Source organism: Brachyhypopomus gauderio, chromosome 13 (assembly GCF_052324685.1).
Source record: "Brachyhypopomus gauderio isolate BG-103 chromosome 13, BGAUD_0.2, whole genome shotgun sequence".
Lineage (NCBI taxonomy): Eukaryota > Metazoa > Chordata > Actinopteri > Gymnotiformes > Hypopomidae > Brachyhypopomus > Brachyhypopomus gauderio.
In genome coordinates this window covers 11,989,394-12,010,949 of record NC_135223.1, presented here as the reverse complement: position 1 = coordinate 12,010,949, position 21,556 = coordinate 11,989,394, and the positions used below count along the sequence as shown (strand labels likewise).

Genomic DNA, 21,556 nt, shown 5'->3' with positions numbered 1-21,556 from the left:
AAAGAGATTGAGGGATGTAAGAATACTATTTACACAATACACGTTTAATGAGTTGGTCTAGAATGGTTTATTGTATTAAATGTAGATATTGTAAAAAAAAATTGCCTACTGTATTAATTTCCTCTTGTGTTATAATCTCCAGCTGTCATTGCTGCTTTACTACCGCCTCTATCGCAGACTGACTATATAACTTCTGTGCATTGAGACTGTGGAACCTTATGATAATTTTTTCCTGAAGTGGGACAGTTAAGCACCTTTTAAAGTTAAGCATATTTAAATAGAATATACGTAATTATGCCTACATTTTAGCTTAAGCCATAAACGGTAATGAGAGGATTACTTTAACCAATTTCACTGATTACCTGAATCACGATCTTAGAAAGGATTACTCTTGTGAACATTGTGATTACATTAAGTATGCTGGTCCCCTCCAGTGCCTGCCTCTATAGCTCCAGCAAGCTCCCTAAGACTCCACCGTGTCTCGCGTGTGCAGACGCCTCCGTGTCTCACGTGTGCAGGCTCCATGCAGTTTGTTGAAATGTCACTGCTACATTACCCCACTAGCACTGCATTGTACGCTGTGCTGCTGTCATTGCTCTGTGGAGAATGGTCCACTTCTCGAAAAACGCTCCCTCAGCAGACCCTAATACCCCTTTCTGTGGGAGTGTGCTTTGTTATATCTTTAATGAAAATACAATTTAATCATCAAGGTAATTAATGAAATTCTAGCAGAATTTTGAGAATAACCACTTTAAATTAGGATAATTAAAAGCAATTCCAAGTTTCTAAATGTAAGGGTTTATCTTTTCCATCAACTGTCTGGTGTGGACCTTTGTTTAGTTAAAGGTGTAGCACTGGAAAATGTTGTGGGTGGTGTTTTTTGAGTATGAGAGCATTTATTAGTATGGCATAGGTGTCCACTGAGCAGAACAGTAGGGAAATCTGAAGGGTTAACTAAAAGAATGCTGAAAGATTGTTCATGTTGTTCCGTGTGAGACCACTGACCTCAAACCAACATTCCCATTCTGATCTATAGGTTAGTGTTGGCTTGTCCCATTGCAGTCTACGTCTGTGTTCTAGAGGTGTGTTGTAAATAATTTGTCCAGTTTTATAAATGTTGTTCTGGTTCCAGGGCTGAGTACCACAGTGTGTGGTTGACCACTGCGTACCAAATTGATGTCCTTGTAAATTCACACAGTGTTCTGTGATCATCATGGCCTTTAGACTGTAAATATGCAGTCTGAAGGTTGCTCCAACACCATGTCATCTGACACAAGCCCAAACTACATTTATAAATGTACTGTGCTCCTGAACTGCATTTTTCCAACCTGGAACTCAGTTTGTGACTGAAAAGATAAGAGCAATTAAATCAGAATTTTCTGGGTAAATAAATTTCGAGCGTCTGGTGCGATCGTAAACGACCTGTGAACCTGACTGCTGTAAGATGCGATGTGGGACCCTTCTCCTGTGCTTCCTCCTGCATCTGGCCTCCTCTGACGGTAACCCTCACACACTTCATAATTCTGCACTAGCTTCCTCTGACGATAACCCTCACACACACAATAATTCTGCTCTAGCTTCCTCTGACGATAACCCTCAAAGACTTGATAATGCTGTATGCCTATTCTCTGCTGTGAAAATATTTGTTTACTTAATGAACACCATACTTGCACCTCTACCATTTTTACATTGTGCAGGCAGTCCACTGTAAATATTAATGTTTACCCATAAAAATCTGGAGTTTTATATTATTTTAATGGAAAATAACAATTACAAGCGTTTTTTTGTTTTTGAGGTGGTGGTCTACAACATTTTTGAAAATTTAAAATTATTTAATCATTTGGTACTTGGTTATTGTAATTCTTCAAAATGTAAGTAATGTATCATTTTAGAATCTGAATAGAATGTGTTTTTCTTTCAGAAGGTCTAAAGGAAAAGCTCTTGTTCTTCCCTTATGTGTCGGCGAACTCGTACGTGAAACTCACTCCCCAGATGTCTGCTGAGTTAGACGCCTTTACTCTGTGTATGAGGCTGTCTGTCAACCCCCACATAGTTAATGTTCATGAACGAGAGACCATCCTCTTTGCTTATCGCACTGAAGAGCATGATGAGCTCAACGTGTGGGTGGAGAAAAGCGCGGTGTCCTTCTACCTGGGAAGCAGCTCAGACAGCGCACTCTACAGACTGCCACATTTCACCCTGTTCCGCACCAACCTCTGTCTCACCTGGGACTCTGACACGGGCCTTGCCGCCTTCTGGTATGAAGGCCGTCGCACCACGCTCCAGATCTATAAGCCGAAGTACAAGCTAGTCCCCAGGGGGGTTGTGTTCCTCGGACAGGATCCCGACACACTTGATGGGGGATTTGACCTGAAGCAGAGTTTCGTGGGTGAAATTACAGACGTAAATATGTGGGATTATGTGCTGACAAGCACAGAGATTAGGGAGTTTAACGGCAGGGGATGGACAGGGCCTAAAGGCAACGTGATTAACTGGGACACCGTTGAGTATGAAGCACATGGCCAGGTGATGATAGTGTCAGAGCTGTAAGGATTGTGGGTCATGTGTCAGGTGGTGAACATCTGTAATGAGCCTATAAACGAGCACCAACATCATTCTGTCTTCACTGCTAGATCCCAGATCACTACATGTAACACAGTTAAACATGTAAAAAGAAGCACCCTGTGGTAATTAGGCCCATATTGATATAAATAGTTCAAGGACAATGTACATTAAATCATTCCAAAAAATGTATAAAATTAACATTTATTTATATGTGCTGTGCACTCATTGAACAAAATAAAATCTAACTTGAATCTCAGTTTCTAACTACTCAGTTTAAATATTTATGGTGGTATACTACCACCTCCAATCTAAAAATGTCTGCTATCAATTACAATTGTATTCTATTGTTATTTAGAATTTGTTTTAATATTGTTCGCTCAGTTTACAAAAGCATCAACATTGGTGTGGTTTTTTGAATGTGTCCTTCAGCATCGGTGTGATTATCTGAAGGTGAAGTTTTTTTGTTTTTGGTTTTTTCCATTTCAAAGCTTTTCATATTAATATAATTAATTAATAATAATTAAAATAAATAACATAATTAATAATTTTTGAGTTTGAAAATCATTGTTGACAAATGACATCACATTTCAAGACAAAGAAATACTTTATAAATTACATATTTGATACTATTTATAATGTAACTGTACAAGCCGTTTGAGTGTGTGTGTGCGTGCGTGTAAGCGAGAGAGAGGGAGAAACAGACATAATGTGATTAAGCATGGCATCAAATGACTGCTGGAGCGAACACTGAACTCTTTGTCTGCGTGATGCTGTCACACTGGTACGAGGAGGGCAGTGGAGAAGAGTGGGTGTTTCTGAGAGTGTGTCAGCGTGCAGTTGTCCTGACCTATCGGTAAACAACTTACGCAAAATACAGTGAGTATAATTCCCTTTTCCAATAGCAAAGCTCTTTGAGTCTGTGTTGATAGCTTTTTTAAACAGTAATTTTCCATCTCATGCTTGCTGTAACTGGAAGATAAGTATGTTTTGACTGTAGCACATTTGTAATGTATAAAGCCCTGACTCCAATGTACTTACACAGCTGTGTGTTCATCATAATCATAATCACCACTCAGAGAGATTTGGTCTCATCTTGCTATCTTTAGCTTAAACTCTGTTTCCATGCAAAACTATTTTTAGACTAGTATAGAGTGTCTCAGGACCTCAGACTGATTGACAGGTCATTTTATTTGCAATGGATTTTTAAAGCAGAACTGAATGAAAAAGAACTGTGCTCATGCTTATGCATTTTTGTTTCTCTTTGTGTGGTCATCTGTGTGTGTGTGTGTGTGTGTGTGTGTGTGTGTGTGTGTGTGTGTGTGTGTGTGCGTGTGTGTGTGCCAGGCTGGCATTAGGATGTTGGCTCCAGTACTTTTGGTGTTCTGTGTATTATCTCTGGCCTTGGGCACCCAGGGTGGGCATATTTTAATCAGTCCTGTTAATGTTAATGATGTCAATCAATATCTGGTTATAGCTGATCAAGTTTTTAAAAAATTCTTGCCGGTATATTAGAATTGTGATTTGATTGAGTGAGGTCTGTGTGTGTGTGTGTGTGTGTGTGTGTGTGTGTGTACTGCTCCCTGTTCTTCCTGTAGTGGGTTTGAGTGGGAAGGTCCTGCTGTTCCCGTATGAGACGGATTTTAGCTTTGTGAAGCTCACGCCTCAGAAGCCACTGGGGCTGTCGGCGTTTACATTGTGCTTCCGAGTGGCCACCGAACTTCAGGGCGAGCGTCAGATCATCTTGTTCGCATACCGCACACCCGACTATGACGAACTCAACGTGTGGCGGGAGAAGGACGGGCGTGTTTCATTCTACCTGAGCGGAGATGGGGCCTTCTTCCACCTGCCGCCCCTCTCCACCTTCCGCACACACCTGTGCCTCACCTGGGCCTCCAGCAGTGGCCTCGCTGCCTTCTGGGTGGACGGCAGACGTAGCGCGCTCCAGGTGTACAAACCGGGCCACACCATCCGCCCACGCGGCACCGCCCTCCTTGGCCAGGACCCCGACAAGCACCTAGGCGACTTTGAAGCGACACAGAGTTTTGCGGGCGAGATCACGGACGTAAATATGTGGGATTATGTACTGTCCGGTGCCCAGATTAAATATCTGTACTTTAACCAGAAGCAGCGTGTAGGACGGGGCAACGTCTTCGACTGGAACTCCATCGAGTATGAGGTCAACGGCAACGTGATGGTGGTGCAGGATGAATGACAACAGCCATATAGCCTGATACCATTACGCTCACCCACCTGTTCACACACACACTCACACACATGCTCACACACTTGGTTTAGGACTGTTCTAACGGGTTGTCTTGTAAGTACAATTATTGTGTTTGTGTAATTCACTAATGATACTGACACGTCTCCTGTTAACACGGTGTAAATGTTGCACCACTAGTGACCACAAGAGGCCGCCACTATATCTAAAATAGCACCTTTCGACCGACAAAACACCCCATGTGCACGCGTTTCTACATGTTACTTATTGTTCCCTCATTGTCTTTCCTTCACACAACACTCCCTTAAAGTTTAATAGTGTCTGATTAATTATTTACTTCTGTAGTGCCAATATATCACTTGACTGCTTGTAAATGCTCTCGCTACTCATTCATGGTTTGGTGAACAAGAAACAGGATCCATCTGAAGAGCTCAAGCTCGTTTCGGAACAGCGGGTCACAGTTCCACCTCCACTGCCTGCACACCTTAGTGTTTTTCTGTGCTCAGGTACATTCGGTCCGACTCATCACCATAAGGACGGAGCTGTCAGGGCCGCGTGTTCAGGAGCGGTGAGAAACGCAAACCTGCGCGAGCGCTTTTCAGGCGCGGGACTGGGTTCACCTCAGAAGACTGTAGCCTACGCTGTATGCACGTGGGACCTGGATTACTGCCCTCAGTAACTCTGTGTCGTCGCAGTTTTTGTAGTCTATATTGAAATAGAAGTAATAAAGTAAATAAAATAAGATTTTATTTATTTAGACAATTAAAAGTTTTATCTGAATCGTTGGGAAAAAAATATTCCGTCCAGAATTTTACTTTGGTGAATTTCAACGATTTCTAACATATATTAATAACAACAACAATAAAAGTAGTAAATAAAGCATAGACTAAATAACAATAAAACAAGTTGTTCCTAGAAACCATAAATTTTACCAAAATATTTTTTTCTGTATGTTTGAAAATTGTTATATTACAAAACCATTCTTCTTCTTCTTCTTCTTCTTCTTCTTCTTCTTCTTCTTCTTCTTCTTATTATTATTATTATTATTATTATTTAATTATTATTATTTAATTATTATTATTATTATTATTATTATTATTATTATTATTATTATTATTGCATCATCTTTGGTACTTGGATGTGGTTGTTACAAATCAAATTAACATGAAAGACAGTCAATGTAAAATGTTTCAGCTCTGCATTGAGCAACTGTGAAATGTCAGTGTGTAGCATTAAAAACAAGAGACATATATTAAAATATAATAATAACAACAATCATAATATAATAATTATGGAAATAGACCACATCTTGACAGACATGAATAAAATACTATCTTTTGGTATCTCCTAATATTTGTGCATGTGCATGTCTGAGTGTGTGTGTTTGGGTTTATTCCAGTCATGTACATTCATGCTTGTAAAATGTTCTCCTTTCAAAAGGAGACAAACGACAAGGAAAAAGGTGACAGAAGGAGTGGTTGTGTGTGTGTGTGTGTCTGTGTGTGTGTGTGCATGCTTGTGTGTGTTTGCATGTAAATGTGCATCTGTGTGTGTGTGTGGGTGGGTGCTAGTGGAAGTGTTGTGGGCACATAGCAGAACTATCGGGATCCCTCTGAGCAACTCCAAATAGATTTCCAGGCAAAACATATTTGCATAAGTAAGCCAGTGCTCAGGGGTATGTGGGGGAGGCGGGGCAAGTGGGGGAGGCGGGGCATGTGTGGGAGGGGGGGCCACATGAGGGAAGGGGGGCATGTGGGGGATGCAGGGCTGATGCATGGACTGAACAGACGGTGCCTTCTGTAGGCTGTCCGGCCCAAATTCCACTGCATTAAAATATGGGCATACAATTCGCCTGTTGTGGTCTTAACCACACCCACATCTCCAGCAACAGAACAGAAGACAAAGGATAGATGACAGAAGACAAAGGACAGAAGACATGTCTTCATGTCTACTTGTTGGAACATTTTTACTCGTAAGTAAGAATACCTCTGTGAAATACCTCTGAACTTTGGACATGACTTTGTATTTGTTTATACAAGGCCTATGTGGATGTTATTTGTGTTATAATGATTGTCTTGATAATTCTAAATATTTTCTTGAATTATGTGGGTATAATAATAGTTTGATGCTTCTTTTGTTTGTGTTTTTGTGTTTTTCTTTGTGCATTTGTAAACATATTGAGTAAATATACACTCAATTAGTTTTTTACAATCATTTTCACAAAATACCATGTCTACTATTTCAAAACACTTATGGTGATAGTGCTGTAGTTGATCTGGTATTGAGACAAGTGTGAAAACTGTAAAGCACTGAAATATAAGACTGTATTTCTGCTGTGATTTCCTAAAAGTCATATTTGCATATTATAGCCTGTGATATCAGTATTAGCATGGCCAAAACTGCAATAATGATTAGTAAACCATATATTGCACAACCCCAATTTTGACAGTGCAATTATGGTGCAGATCATTCAAAGCTGCATCATTGCAGCCGTGAGCACTCAACCTGACCTGAACAGACGTCCTTAGCCAATAGGATACACAGACGTTGTAACCATGGGGAGGGAGGAGAATTAGTGTCCAGTGCAGTGAGAGTGAATTCTGTCATCAAGCTACATGGAGACCAAAGCAAATCCCGACATGGCAGTGAGGTTTCAGTTGTGGAAGTCCTGCCAGAGCAGAACAGTCAAACAGTGTTACAAGCTCTCACTCCAAACCAAGAAATCTCGCCAGTGGATCCAGCAGTAACAGATAATCCAGCAGTGATCCAGTCAGTCCAAGTCACACTCATTTAAAAACTGGATTAATTTTCACACCGGCCGTCGCCCAGCCATAACATCATCCTGATAGGTGTGGTTCTGCAGGCCCCGCCCACCTGGGCTTTCAGCTCTGTGTCCTGAACACCTGGGCTTTTGGCTCTGTGTCCTGCCCACCTGGGCTTTTGGCTCTGTGTCCTGCCCACCTGGGCCTGAGGCTCTGTGTCCTGCACACCTGGGCCTGAGGCTCTGTGTCCTGCACACCTGGGCCTGAGGCTCTGTGTCCTGAACACCTGGGCTTTCAGCTCTGTGTCCTGCACACCTGGGCCTGAGGCTCTGTGTCCTGCACACCTGGGCCTGAGGCTCCGTGTCCTGCACACCTGGGCCTGAGGCTCTGTGTCCTGCCCACCTGGGCCTGAGGCTATACTCATGACGCTGGCATTTTCTAACTGGCAGAGGCATTCCAAAGTGCCAGTCAGCAACAAAATGAAATTTCAGCAGATGACATAACTGTGTACAGCTCGACTAAAGTGAAACGCAGCAGCATAATGTTTCAGAGAGCTGAAGACAACTAAGACACAATGTCAAAGTTTAAATAAAAAAAAATGGAATCAGAATATTTTTATAATTTTTGCATTGGGCTCAGTGGACCCTAAGACGCCTGCAGTTGTCGTGCCTCACTGCAATGTGGCGAGCAGCTTCACATTTAGTGCTTATCCAGCTACAGTGGGATTACAGCATACCTACAGCTTCACATCTAATGCTTATCCAGCTACAGTGGGATTACAGCATACCTACAGCTTCACATCTAGTGCTTATCCAGCTACAGTGGGATTACAGCATACCTACGGCTTCACATCTAGTGCTTATCCAGTTACAGTGGGATTACAGTATACCTACTGCTTCACATCTAGTGCTTATCCAGCTACAGTCTAATTACAGTATACCTCCAGCTTCACATCTAGTGCTTATCCAGTTATAGTGGGATTACAGTATACCTACAGGAAAGAGAGGCTTGTCAGAAGCTCCTAGAATATTATGCTATAAGCTTTGTTAAGAAAAAACATGTAATGTTTAAAGCATTTGAGTACTTAACCTCAGACATGAGTAAAGATGATAAAATAGTTTGGTAAAAAAATACCCTAATCCTTGATTTATGCAGCCCTTAGGTAACAATTAAAAAGACAAACAAACACTGCACAAACACTACACAATCACCACACCATCACTAAACAATCTCTAGACAAACACTGCAAAAACACTGCAAAAACACTGCACAAGCACTATATGCAGTCCTTAGGTAACAAAATGATAAATACTGCACAAACACTACACAATCACTAAACAAATACTACACAATCACTGCACAATCATTACACAATAACTACACAATCACAGCACAAACACTGCACAATCACTATATAAACTAATCACGGCACAAGTACAGTACAATATGTGTGATTTGCTTGATAAGTGATAAGTGGTTCACTGTATTTTCAGAGATCCTTTCAGTTTCGTATATTCACAGGGGTCAAAGGTGAAAGAGGAGTACTTTCAATATATTGCTGTTGAGGGGGAAAAGTGCAGAAAGGAAGAGAGGAGTGGAGAGGGTGAGAGAGACAGAGAAAGGAAAAGAGAAAACGGTGGAGAAAGAGAGAAAGGGAGAGAGTGAGGGAGAGGGAGAGAGGGGGAGAGAGTGAGGGATAGGGAGAGAGAGAAAGTGAGGGAAAGAGGGCGAGAGTGAGGGATATGGAGAGAGAGAGTGAGGGAGAGAGAGGGAGAGAGTGAGGGATGTCATAGGTATTACATGAAATCATTTGTTTAGTCTCCTCTATCTTCTACACTTTCACAGCTGCAGCCATGCACCTTTTGGCAGAATCAGCTACTGTACAGAGTCCTGCTAATGTAAACACACAGGCCAGGCACTTCTGAAAATAAAACTGCTCTCTCTCTCTCTCTCTCTCTCTCTCTCTCTCTCTCTCCCCTTCAGTGTGCTGCCGCTCCCCTCTGGGCGAAATGAAAAATTCACCACTGGGCCCCATTAGAGTCAGAGTGAATCAGTAGAGTGAAAGCAGGTCTCACATTAACACACACACACACACACACACACACACACACACACACACACACACACACACACACACACACAGACAGACAGACAGACAGACAGACAGACAGACAGACAGACAGACAGACAGACAGACAGACAGACAGATAGATAGATAGATAGATAGATAGATAGATAGATAGATAGATAGATAGATAGATAGATAGATAAAAACATTGCAAAATCAAAATCCAGTCTCTACGTTCGTGCAGTATGGTGGCCCTGAGGTCAGTGTGAAGGTGGAACTCCACTCTGTCCTTACGTCAGACCTGAGTTGGGAAGACTGACCCCTGGGAGATGGGTGTAAGGGTATGAGGCTCTGATTATCACCGCTGCATTGCCTGTCCTTCCCCTCCACCACCATGGGCCTCTTGTTAGCATTAGCTGCTCAGTGCTGTCTCCAGGTTTGATTGGTCTGCATTTTAAAGGAGGTCAACAAATCATTTATAATGGGACAATGAACAGATCTATTCGTATGAATCTATTTGTGATCTTTTGATTTTGTGTATCCGTCTTTGTCTTTGTATGTGACTTTGACAGTTGAGTCCTCGTGATTTGGTGCCCCTTTTTAAAGCACGGAGCTGTTTCACCAGGGGCTCTCTCCAGGTGACCGAGGCTTCCTGTCCACTGCTGAATACCTTTCTTTCTTTCTTTCTTTCTTTCTTTCTTTCTTTCTTTCTTTATCTATCTATCTATCTATCTATCTATCTATCTATCTATCTATCTATCTATCTATCTATCTATCTATCTATCTATCTATCTATCTATCTAAGAAGTTTTCAGGTGAGTAACTACAAGGAACTGTAGTGAGAGATGTAGATATATTTAGAATTGTAGTGATGTACCCTAGATCTCTACAGAAACCTTAAGGGTAGTTCAGTGAGGGTGTATGTAAGGGTAGTTCAGTGAGGGTGTATGTAAGGGTAGTTCAGTGAGGGCATATGTAAGGGTAGTTTAGTGAGGGCATATGTAAGGGTAGTTCAGTGAGGGCATATGTTCAGCCCACAGGCAGCGTGAGGTTTTGGCAACACCAAGGTCAAGGTTATATTCACACACTACAGGTCTCTTCATCCTCACAGGTCCCTCTCCTCGTCCTCACAAAGTTCCTCTCCTCGTCCTTACCGGGTCACTCTCCTCATCCTCACACCATTTCTCTTCTCATCCACACAGTGTCTCTCGTACATGGTGTGCTTGGTCTATCTGAATGTTTATGCTATGTGATATCAGGCATCCTGACCCCTCTGCCTGACTAAGGATCTGGCTGAAACCCGTCGACGTTTCTCTCGAACAGACTCTAGGATGGGAAGCACTAACCAAGACCACAAAGACGACCTCACTCTCTAATACCAAATAAAGTTTGTTTGAACACAAGGCACAAGACATCAATACTGAGCAACACAGAGCAAGGGGACATCTCAGGAAAGACATCATTATACAACATTACTTTGCAGTAAACACAATTTAAGAAGAAACACAATGATACAATGATGCATGCAAAAGGGGCAGAGCTGTGAAAAAACTGAAGTGTCATTAGGAACTGGTTTAGTGTACTGATATAATAAAGCATTAAATAATAATATGTTAGCATTGTGATTCTTTTATTTATAAAAGTATCTCTCACCATCCACTGCACTTTACAGTGAACGTGCAGTCATACAGAAGGACTTGATTTGGGATTGCAATTATTTTGCTCTTACCTGTGTAATATTTGTCTTTTGTAGGAAAACCATTTCACGGTCTGATCAAACACAAACACAGATAGAAGAGTTTCTCTGCTAAAGACACCCACCCACACACACACACACACACACACACACACACACATACACCAGTACAACAGCACTTGGTGCCATTGGGCAGGGACTTGCCTGAAATATTGAAAGCAATTAAAACTATCATCTGCAGTGGCTTAGGGCTGACCTCAGGCAGCTAACAGGAGCTGCCAGGACCAATCAGCCTCTGAGAGCGAGAGAGAGAGAGAGAGAGAGAGAGAGAGAGAGAGAGAGAGAGAGAGAGAGAGAGAGAGAGAGAGAGAGAGAGAGAGAGAGAGAGAGAGAGAGAGAGAGAGAGAGAGAGAGAAGTAGACATGCTTAAAACAGCAGCAGGAGAAGAGAGACACAAATACATTGAGAGAGGCAGATCCATTTTCATTGTGACACTAGATGGCCATCAACGACAGACGGTGGCAAAGTTCGGGCCAGGCAGGGGAGGAGAACTGTTTCTTCTCCCTTTGTAGCCAGGAACATGATTACATGTTGAAAGGGTGCTGAGGTAGAGAGGAGCATTGTGTCTCGTTCTGTTAGGCTGTGACAGGTGTGGGACGAGCCGATGTACCAGTGGAACAGCACGAAGCCCTGCTGAAGAGGGACGTCAGCACAGGCTGAACAGAAGGATGTCCCAGCACCAGTGGCAGCAGGAAGGCAGCCGTGATGTGTTAAATATTGGCAGCAGTAGTGTGTTCAGTTTTGGCAGCAGTAGTGTGTTCAGTGTAGGTAGCAGTAGTGTGTTGAATATTGGCAGCAGTAGTGTGTTCAGTGTTGGCAGCAGTAGTGTGTTCAGTTTTGGCAGCAGTAGTGTGTTCAGTGTTGGTAGCAGTAGTGTGTTGAATATTGGCAGCAGTAGTGTGTTCAGTGTTGGCAGCAGTAGTGTGTTCAGTGTTGGCAGCAGTAGTGTGTTCAGTGTTGGTAGCAGTAGTGTGTTGAATATTGGCAGCAGTAGTGTGTTCAGTGTTGGCAGCAGTAGTGTGTTCAGTTTTGGCAGCAGTAGTGTGTTGAATATTGGCAGCAGTAGTGTGTTCAGTTTTGGCAGCAGTAGTGTGTTCAGTTTTGGCAGCAGTAGTGTGTTCAGTGTTGGCAGCAGTAGTGTGTTGAATATTGGCAGCAGTAGTGTGTTCAGTGTTGGCAGCAGTAGTGTGTTCAGTGATGGCAGGAGTAGTGTGTTCAGTGTTGGCAGCAGTGGTGTGTTCAGTAATGGCAATATTAGTGTGTTCGGCAGTGACAGCAGTAGTGTGTTAAGACAACAGTACCATGTTTGGTAGTGGCTACAGTAATGTTAGAACAGCTATAGTATGTTCAGTAAGGCAGCAGTAGTGTCTTCTGTATTGGCAGCAGTAGAGTGTTCAGTAAGGCAGCATCAGTGCTGATGTATTCAGGGGTGTGTCGGGGGATCGGTGTGTCCTGATTCTCCAGCCCTGGGTTGATCACCCCAGCGCAGAACCTCCAGTCCAACTGCACTTCATTAACTTCTTCAGTGACTCATCCTGCAGGTTAAGACACATACTGTACACTACACCTCCTTCCCTTCACCCTGCTGTTCTGTCTTTCCCTGAATCACCCTCTCCATTTCAGTAACTCGTTCTCCATCTCTCCTATCTCTGTCCTCTCTCTCAATCACTTCTCTCTCCATCAGTCCCCTTCTCCTCTCCATCTCTCCTCTTCTTCTGTTTCAGTCTCTCCATCTCTCCTCTCTCCATCTCTCATGTTCTCCTCTCTCTCCATCTCTCCTCCTCTCCTCTGTCTCCATCTCTCTCTTGAGCATTTTCTCGTTCTCTCCACCTGTCGGACTCACTTAGTGTCTACATTATCTGTGCTGATCCCTCTCTCTCTCTCTCTCCCTTTCTCTCTCTCTCTCTCTCTCTCTCTCTGCTGTGATATGACAGGTTGGTGGGATCATACTGACAGGCTGATATTGAAGTCCTAATCGCTCTCTATCCCACCAGTCCAGTACCAGGAAGCCCAGCCCCCCGGTGCCATAAGTCATCACTGTTTTTCTCTCTCCCTCCCTCACACACACACACCAGTCAAACGGGCCCTCCGGTGCCCTGACACATCGCTGTCCACGTGTCCTATGGCAACCAAGGGTCAGACAAGGGGATTGTGGGTATTAACCCTGTCAGATCACTGCTCGCTTCTCTGTCACTGACAAACATGCACAGACACATACACTCACACAAAGACACACACACACACACACACACACACACACACACACACACACACACACACACACACACACACACACACAGACACACACACACACACTCCACTCAGGGAGCAAACATAGAGGGTGTGCAGAGTCTCTCCATGGATGAAGATGGAACTATCGCTATAATGACAGGCTTTAATGACTGAGATGATGGCAGGCACTGGTGCTGATGCACACACACACACACACAAACACACACACACAAACACACACACACACACACACACACACACACACACACACACACACACACACACACACACACACACACACACACACACACACACAGACCTTAGGGCAGGGCAGCTAGGACAGGTTCAGTGCCCCAGACGTACACTGGGGCATTTTGACAGACAGGAACTGACTGACTGTTTCCTATCACAAACACACACCCAGTGTACACACACTGTTACAAATGTCAAAATTAAAGTCTGCATGTGTCTAGGCATCTGGCAGGCATGAGAGTTATGAAGAGTGTTGTAAGGAGTTGTGATGAGACCTGTAAGAAGTTTTAAGGAGAGTTTCTAAGATGTTTCACAGTCAAGCAGAAAGTAGATTTAGAACACCACTCTATCTCACACGCACACTGTTTTATCACACACATTATTCTATCACACACACAATGCTCTGTCACATGGTGAATCACTGTAGTGGTTCAGATGAAGCCCTCTCTCTGGTGTGTAGAGAGTGAGACGTGTAGTGGTTCAGATGAAGCCCTCTCTCTGGTGTGTAGAGAGTGAGACGTGTAATGGTTCAGATGAAGCCCTCTCTCTGGTGTGTAGAGAGTGAGACGTGTAGTGGTTCAGATGAAGCCCTCTCTCTGGTGTGTAGAGAGTGAGACGTGTAGTGGTTCAGATGAAGCCCTCTCTCTGGTGTGTAGAGAGTGAGACGTGTAGTGGTTCAGATGAAGCCCTCTCTCTGGTGTGTAGAGAGTGAGACGTGTAATGGTTCAGATGAAGCCCTCTCTCTGGTGTGTAGAGAGTGAGACGTGTAGTGGTTCAGATGAAGCCCTCTCTCTGGTGTGTAGAGAGTGAGACGTGTAGTGGTTCAGATGAAGCCCTCTCTCTGGTGTGTAGAGAGTGAGACGTGTAATGGTTCAGATGAAGCCCTCTCTCTGGTGTGTAGAGAGTGAGACGTGTAATGGTTCAGATGAAGCCCTCTCTCTGGTGTGTAGAGAGTGAGACGTGTAGTGGTTCAGATGGAGCCCTCTCTCTGGTGTGTAGAGAGTGAGACATGTAGTAGTTCAGATGAAACCCTCTCTCCGGTGTGTAGAGAGTGAGACATGTAGTGGTTCGGATGGATCTCCCTCTCTGGTGTGTAGAGAGTGAGACGTGTAGTGGTTCAAATCGAGCTCTCTCTCCGGTGTGTAGAGAGAGATGTGTAGTGGTTCAAATCGAGCTCTCTCTCCGGTGTGTAGAGAGTGAGATGTGTAATGGTTCAAATCCAGAGTTGTAGCCTATAGTAACGAAGTAGAACTACTTCACTACTGTACTTAAGTACTAAAATGCTTTATCTGTACTTTACTGGAGTATTATTTTTTTTTCTCCTACTTCCACTTTTACTTCACTACATATGTTCCATCAGTATAATACTTTTACTCCGATACATTTTTTACGTGCTGTATAGTTACTCATTACAATTATAAACATGTTAGCTGGCGCTGTCACCGGGTCAAGCGATGAGGCTGTCTTATGAGAAAACCGCGCATGCTCCGGTCGCGTCTCGTTTACTCTGCTGCTGCCTTCACTGAACACTTGAGCTTCGTTATCTAGGTTCACTTGACACGTCGTGACTGCCGCAAGGGTCCGTGCGGCAAAAATGACGCAATCGCAGTGGCTCCGCCCATGCACATTGGCCACGGCGCGCGGTCGCGTTGCGAGGTTGTGCACCTCTCAATTTTTGTGCTTGCAAAGTTACAAGGTGGAATACATGCACTTGTACGGCACTTTCCAGCACCTTCAGCTTAATTTACATATTTATACAAATACACATTTCATGGCTCTCAAGTCTCACGCATTGAGTGTGTGACACACGCATTTGACCGTCTTCACACGCTCACACGCCACACTTCCGATTTCACACGGCGAGAAAAAAAAATCTAGTTTATTTACCTCCGATCCATATCTATGTTGCCCTCCACTGGCGATCGATCGCGATATACAAACCCCCACCCCGCTCAACAACTTACGTTCAGGTGGCAATCATAAAGGCGATGTCACGTTGAGTTGTGTTTTTAGCAACAGTAATCCGTGTCTCTTTGCGTGCTGACTAATCATGTGCCCATTTTTATAGTGTAGTGTTTTTATAGGGTAAGGGCATTTATTGAGGGTAAACGCAGGGCAGTCCAAAATATACCTCGTTTTCTCAGCTAAATTATGGCGAACTTGTCCTTCTGCGTTAAACCTACGACGTAGCGGGACATAGGTTATCTTTTTTGTGCATGAAGTGTTGAGCCCAGTTTTTTAAGTTGCTACTTGTTGGTACATACAGAACACTTGCATTTGTGGTCTTTGACATCTTTGATTTGTAAGTGATATATTTAAAAACAATTGATAATCAAACTTTGACGGCTTTCTTTAATTCATTCAAAACACAATACTTGTACTTTCAGTACTTGAGTAATACATTTTAGAATAAACTACTTGCAATACTCAAGTCAATTTTTTTATAGAGTACTTGTACTTTTACTCAAGTATGGGTCTCTAATACTTTATACAACACTGACAGTTTGAGAGATGTTAGTGGTTTGTCATACCAGCTATACAAGATCCATCATTGCACATCACCCTTAACCCTTAATATAATTTGCATGCAGAATCAGTCAACAAATAATTCTATGTTCTATAATTATTTCTAAAAATGTAACCAAGATGTGGAAAAAGAAAAAAAATATATATATGTAGAAATGTATAACATAATATCACAACTAACATTTGGATGATAAAAGTAGAAAAGGACATTTAATTGAATTAAAAGTTACGCAAACAGAGGGAAGTAAATTTTGCACCTCAACTCCACCCATGTGACAAACAAATGAATAAACCAACCCCCCCAAATGGAAATGGATCTAAATAATAAATCTACAATTAATATCACCTGTGGTACTAAACAATATTAATGTTGCTGTTTACAGTTTTCTCAGTCGATTTGGTTCATTTCTCAGATCAGAATTGAAATTCTCAAAATTGTTCATTCAATCTCCACATCTCCTTGACACTTGTGCACATCATAATTGTATTTCTCATTATGTTTAACATTTTGCTTTGGCACATTTTGCAAATGGAAATAGACAATTGTCTGGTGTTTTTTACATTTTCAGTTGCTTGTGTCATGTTTAGCAAAATGTGTTGTACGGCTTGTCTGTTGAATTGTCTTACCCTCCAAAACATTTAGTCTTAAGGTCATCGCTTTGGTCATTACATGCAAAAGTGCTGAACCTGTTGTCATAATCTCTAAGGCATCATTTTACATAATTTTTTTAGTTTATTATTTTGTTACATTTTGGTAATTTATCCTAATTTGATTAAATTGTTTGCAGGTGAACATTCAGTTACAGTAAGAAAGGGAATTGGTGAAGGCTTAGATCAACCAATGGTCTCAACCATAGGTCAGAGGTGCATTATCATGAACCTTTACTGTAATTGGCAAACATTTATAGACGCTAAACACTGCAGTATCACAAAGTTTCATAACGAAAAGACAAGGCCATGTACAGGGTGAACAGCCAAGAAGAGGAGTAAGACTGTGTGGTGTAGAGGGGTAAGACTGTGGCGTAGAGGAGTAAGACTGTGTGGTGTAAGGCTGAGGGGACAAAACAGTAAAATAAGGGCAACAATTGTGGACCATGTTTTACATGTAAGTCATGGTCTTACATTGGCTGAAGCTGGTCGCTGGGTGCAGCCGAATATTGGAAGAACAACTGTGTCTTCAGTCGTTCAAACATTTCATAGAGAAAACATGTATGTACTGTAATTCAGAAATGTGCTATCTGCTGTAATGCTACACATTGACATAAATTCTGATGTTATTCAATTTTTTGTTTTGCATTTTTGCATTTATTTACATTTCCATTTATGGCATTTGGCAGACTTATTACCATTTAGGATATCAAGACTAACGGGGCAGTGGTTCCATTTTCACACCTCAACAAGAGGAGGCTGTATGTGCTCAGGTTGTTTTGAGTGTGTAGAATAAGTTATTAATTTTGCAGTTTTTCCAGTCAGTTGTCTGTCATTTCTGAATTTCAATCAGATTTGTTTTTGTCAACAAATTGCAGTGCGAACAGTACAGTCAAACAATATTGCTGTACAAATTTGATTCCAGTCCAATTTCTTGCTATCAGTCTCCCACATACAGTCATGTGTAACTTTGTGTTCCATGTAAGTTTGTATGTGTGTAACATGTATTTGATATACCACAGAATGTGCAGCATTCTTGAAATCAAAAGCTTAGCTAGTTTCCATCAGAATATACTTACAGTCTGCACTGACTGTGACTTATATTTGCACTGACAACATGATTAAGTATTTTGACTGCCTTGTTCATAGGCAATGGCACAAAGACTAGATACTCTGCTGGCACTGATAAAATGACTGACCTAAACCTTAGCTTTTAAGGCAAAAACAACTAATTTTGAGTGAAGTATGTGCTTTTGCAGGTATTTCATTGAGTTTTGCTGTTTGCACTAACTGTTTTAAGAAATGTACTTGTGATGCCAATGTAAATCATGATGTGAGAAATGTACAAAATCGACTGAGAAAAACTATAACATCACCAAATACTTTTGAGAGTCCTCTCAGTTTTTCATTGGTTCCTGTCATCATTCTCACTATTCACTTGTTGGTTCGTATAATTGGTAGAAAAGAATTTGAACAGCTGATTCTAATCAGGTAAATTATTAGAGGCTTAAAGGGAACGCAGGTAGACAGAGAAATTATCGGTCTGTGGTTCTTAAAGAGCAAAGGAAGGGCTGTCTGAAGTTGTGTTCTGGAATATCCCATCTATAACCATGACGTGGAGGCACAGAAGGTATCCATGTGGCAGGAGTCACTTGTTGTGTCTACTTATTTAAATCTGATGGTGGATTAATTGTGAGTAAATGCTCTTTTGTCTTGTAGGTTTTGGTTTCTTCTCAGTGCAGTATTACTGATGAAAGATGCTGGGGGACAAGACGGTAAGAAACTAGTTTGATTAGTCTACACACATTTGTGCTTGCTCAGAGTTTAAAAAATAACTTTTTCCCTTGTTTCTGTTCAACCCTCTTTCCACATGTGGAATACAAAACCTGCTCCTTATTGATTTTTATTGGCCTAAAAAAGCCAATAAGGTTCTAACTGTAAGTGAATCTGCAGGACCTTACCGGACTGTTGTCCAACGAGACCAGAAGTTTCCTGGAGATGTATCTGAAACCCACCATCTGGGTTCCGTTGAAACCTGGAGCTCTGAACCTAATGTTGCACTAGAAACCCCAGAGTTGTCCAGTAGTCTTTTTGAGCAAGGGCATTTGTACCAGGGTTCCTCTGGTGTGCGGGTGCCCAGGGAATCTCTCCAGTCTGGCCCAGGCCGTCAAGGACCCTACAGGGTTTCATCTTCAGGCCAGTCAACAGACCGCGATGAGGAGGATGTGTCCCATCCTCATCTTCAAGGCCCACAACATGTCGGCGGTTGACTAGACATAATCATCCATACCAAGGGTTGGCAACCACCTGGTTTTACAAGTTGTGTGATGACCTGAAGGGTCTTTGTTGGTGGAATATGCAGACCTTTACCTGCTAGTGTTTTTAGAATGGTCAGTTTAGATGCCTTTACCACTGCAAGAATATTGTGAATAAATGCTCATATTAAAATGGCCCAGCACAAATGTACAAAATAAAATGTCTGCTTAGGAAGGTATGATCATGCTTTAGGATGGGAGAATTGCATATTGAGGTACATCAGAGCAATGATTTTATACCAACTTTTTCTTACACCCAGATATGAGCATTTTTTATGTGTACTTTCTGCAGTGATAAATGATTTGATTTTACATACAATGTAGTCTCAAGATAGGAAAAATGTGTAGTATTTTTCGAAATAAAGGTTGCTTGATAAATACTATGGAAATAATGCAATGTTGTGAAACTTTCTGTACCTTAGATTGTGGTTACCCCCCTGGGAAAAACTGATTTTAATAAAAGTTTTTGTATGAACGTACATTGTGAAATCAATTGACCCTAAATAAAAGTTTAAGATAGTTGGTTTTTTTTTTTTTTTAATGATTTTTGTTTAAATAACAGATGACATTAGGGGGCAGTCATAATCTGGTGGTAGGGAACTGGTCTTGTGCCCGGAGGGCTGTGGGTTTGATTCCCAGGCCTGAGGCCATGACTGAGGTGCCCTTGAGCAAGGCACCTAACCCCAACTGCTCCCCGGGTGCTGGGCTAGGGCTGCCCTCTGCTCTGGGCACATGTGCACCACAGCCCCCTAGTAATCACTTGTGTGTGTGTGTGTGACCTGCACAGATGGGTAAAAGCGGGGGACAAATTTCAATTGCGGTGAAAAATCACAATTGACCAGTGTTGGGAACGGTACTTTAAAAAAGTAATTATAGTTACTAACTACTTGTTCAAAAAAGTAACTGAGTTAGTAACTGAATTACTCTATAATAAAAGTAACGCATTACCAGGGAAAGTAACTATTTGCATTACAGTAAAAAAAGTTTCTGCCTCTTCTCAGTTTGTGTCGTGTGCTTCGGCACGCGTGTAAAAACACTGGATCTGATTGGCTACCATAACGCTGCCTTAGCCAATCGCTTACTGACTTGTTAAGTTAAACAGGTGTTACACCGATAACTGTGACCTATCGAGATCTGTTACTCCTCACTAGCCTGGGCAGCGGTCTGCTCGCATTACTGTTAGTATATCAATATATAGTAACACACTGCTTTTAATGACCAGTAACGTCAACGGCGTTGTAACGACAGGAAAAGTAATTAATTATATATCCCGTTACTGACAAAATGACGCCGTTATTTTTAAAGGCGTTATTCGCAACACTGCAATTGACCAATATGGCACATTTACATTTTTTTTGTTACATGAAGTAGTGCCACATTTTCAAAGCATCAAACGTTATCGCTCTTTCACTTTGCGCTTCATTGCTTCAAAATGTTTCGAAGCATTTCACTGGCTCATAGTCTTTCAGCGTGTGGCATTGGCTCACAGTACTGCAATGCATTCTGAGCATTGACAGTTTGAGAGATGTTAGTGGTTTGTCATACCAGCTATACAAGATCCATCATTGCACATCACCCTTAACCCTTAATATAATTTGCATGCAGAATCAGTCAACAAATTATTCTATGTTCTATAATTATTTCTAAAAATGTAACCAAGATGTGGAAAAAGAAAAAAAATATATATATGTAGAAATGTATAACATAATATCACAACTAACATTTGGATGATAAAAGTAGAAAAGGACATTTAATTGAATTAAAAGTTACGCAAACAGAGGGAAGTAAATTTTGCACCTCAACTCCACCCATGTGACAAACAAATGAATAAACCAACCCCCCCAAATGGAAATGGATCTAAATAATAAATCTACAATTAATATCACCTGTGGTACTAAACAATATTAATGTTGCTGTTTACAGTTTTCTCAGTCGATTTGGTTCATTTCTCAGATCAGAATTGAAATTCTCAAAATTGTTCATTCAATCTCCACATCTCCTTGACACTTGTGCACATCATAATTGTATTTCTCATTACGTTTAACATTTTGCTTTGGCACATTTTGCAAATGGAAATAGACAAATGTCTGGTGTTTTTTACATTTTCAGTTGCTTGTGTCATGTTTAGCAAAATGTGTTGTACGGCTTGTCTGTTGAATTGTCTTACCCTCCAAAACATTTAGTCTTAAGGTCATCGCTTTGGTCATTACA

General features: G+C 41.8%; 1 protein-coding gene and 1 long non-coding RNA gene across 3 annotated transcripts; both read left to right on the top strand.

Annotated features, from left to right (window-relative positions):
* The first annotated feature begins 1,372 nt into the window (after window positions 1-1,372).
* Window positions 1,373-5,792, top strand: LOC143473907 (C-reactive protein-like). Of its 2 annotated transcripts, none has more exons than XM_076971099.1 (3): window positions 1,373-1,499; window positions 1,922-2,521; window positions 4,161-5,792. In XM_076971099.1, the coding sequence occupies exons 1-3, from the start codon at window positions 1,445-1,447 to the stop codon at window positions 4,775-4,777; spliced, it is 1,272 nt and encodes a 423-aa protein (XP_076827214.1). In that variant the 5' UTR covers window positions 1,373-1,444; the 3' UTR covers window positions 4,778-5,792. The 2 variants fall into 2 exon arrangements, with proteins under 2 accessions (XP_076827214.1, XP_076827213.1); XM_076971098.1 differs by lacking the exons at window positions 1,373-1,499; window positions 1,922-2,521 and adding exons at window positions 3,313-3,441; window positions 3,910-3,979 and having other exon boundaries at window positions 4,161-5,779.
* Window positions 5,793-18,542: 12,750 nt separating this feature from the next.
* On the top strand, window positions 18,543-19,728 carry LOC143473613 (uncharacterized). Its single transcript, XR_013120583.1, has 3 exons — window positions 18,543-18,660; window positions 18,750-18,805; window positions 18,951-19,728. It is a non-coding gene; the product is annotated as an uncharacterized LOC143473613 (long non-coding RNA).
* Window positions 19,729-21,556: the final 1,828 nt, after the last annotated feature.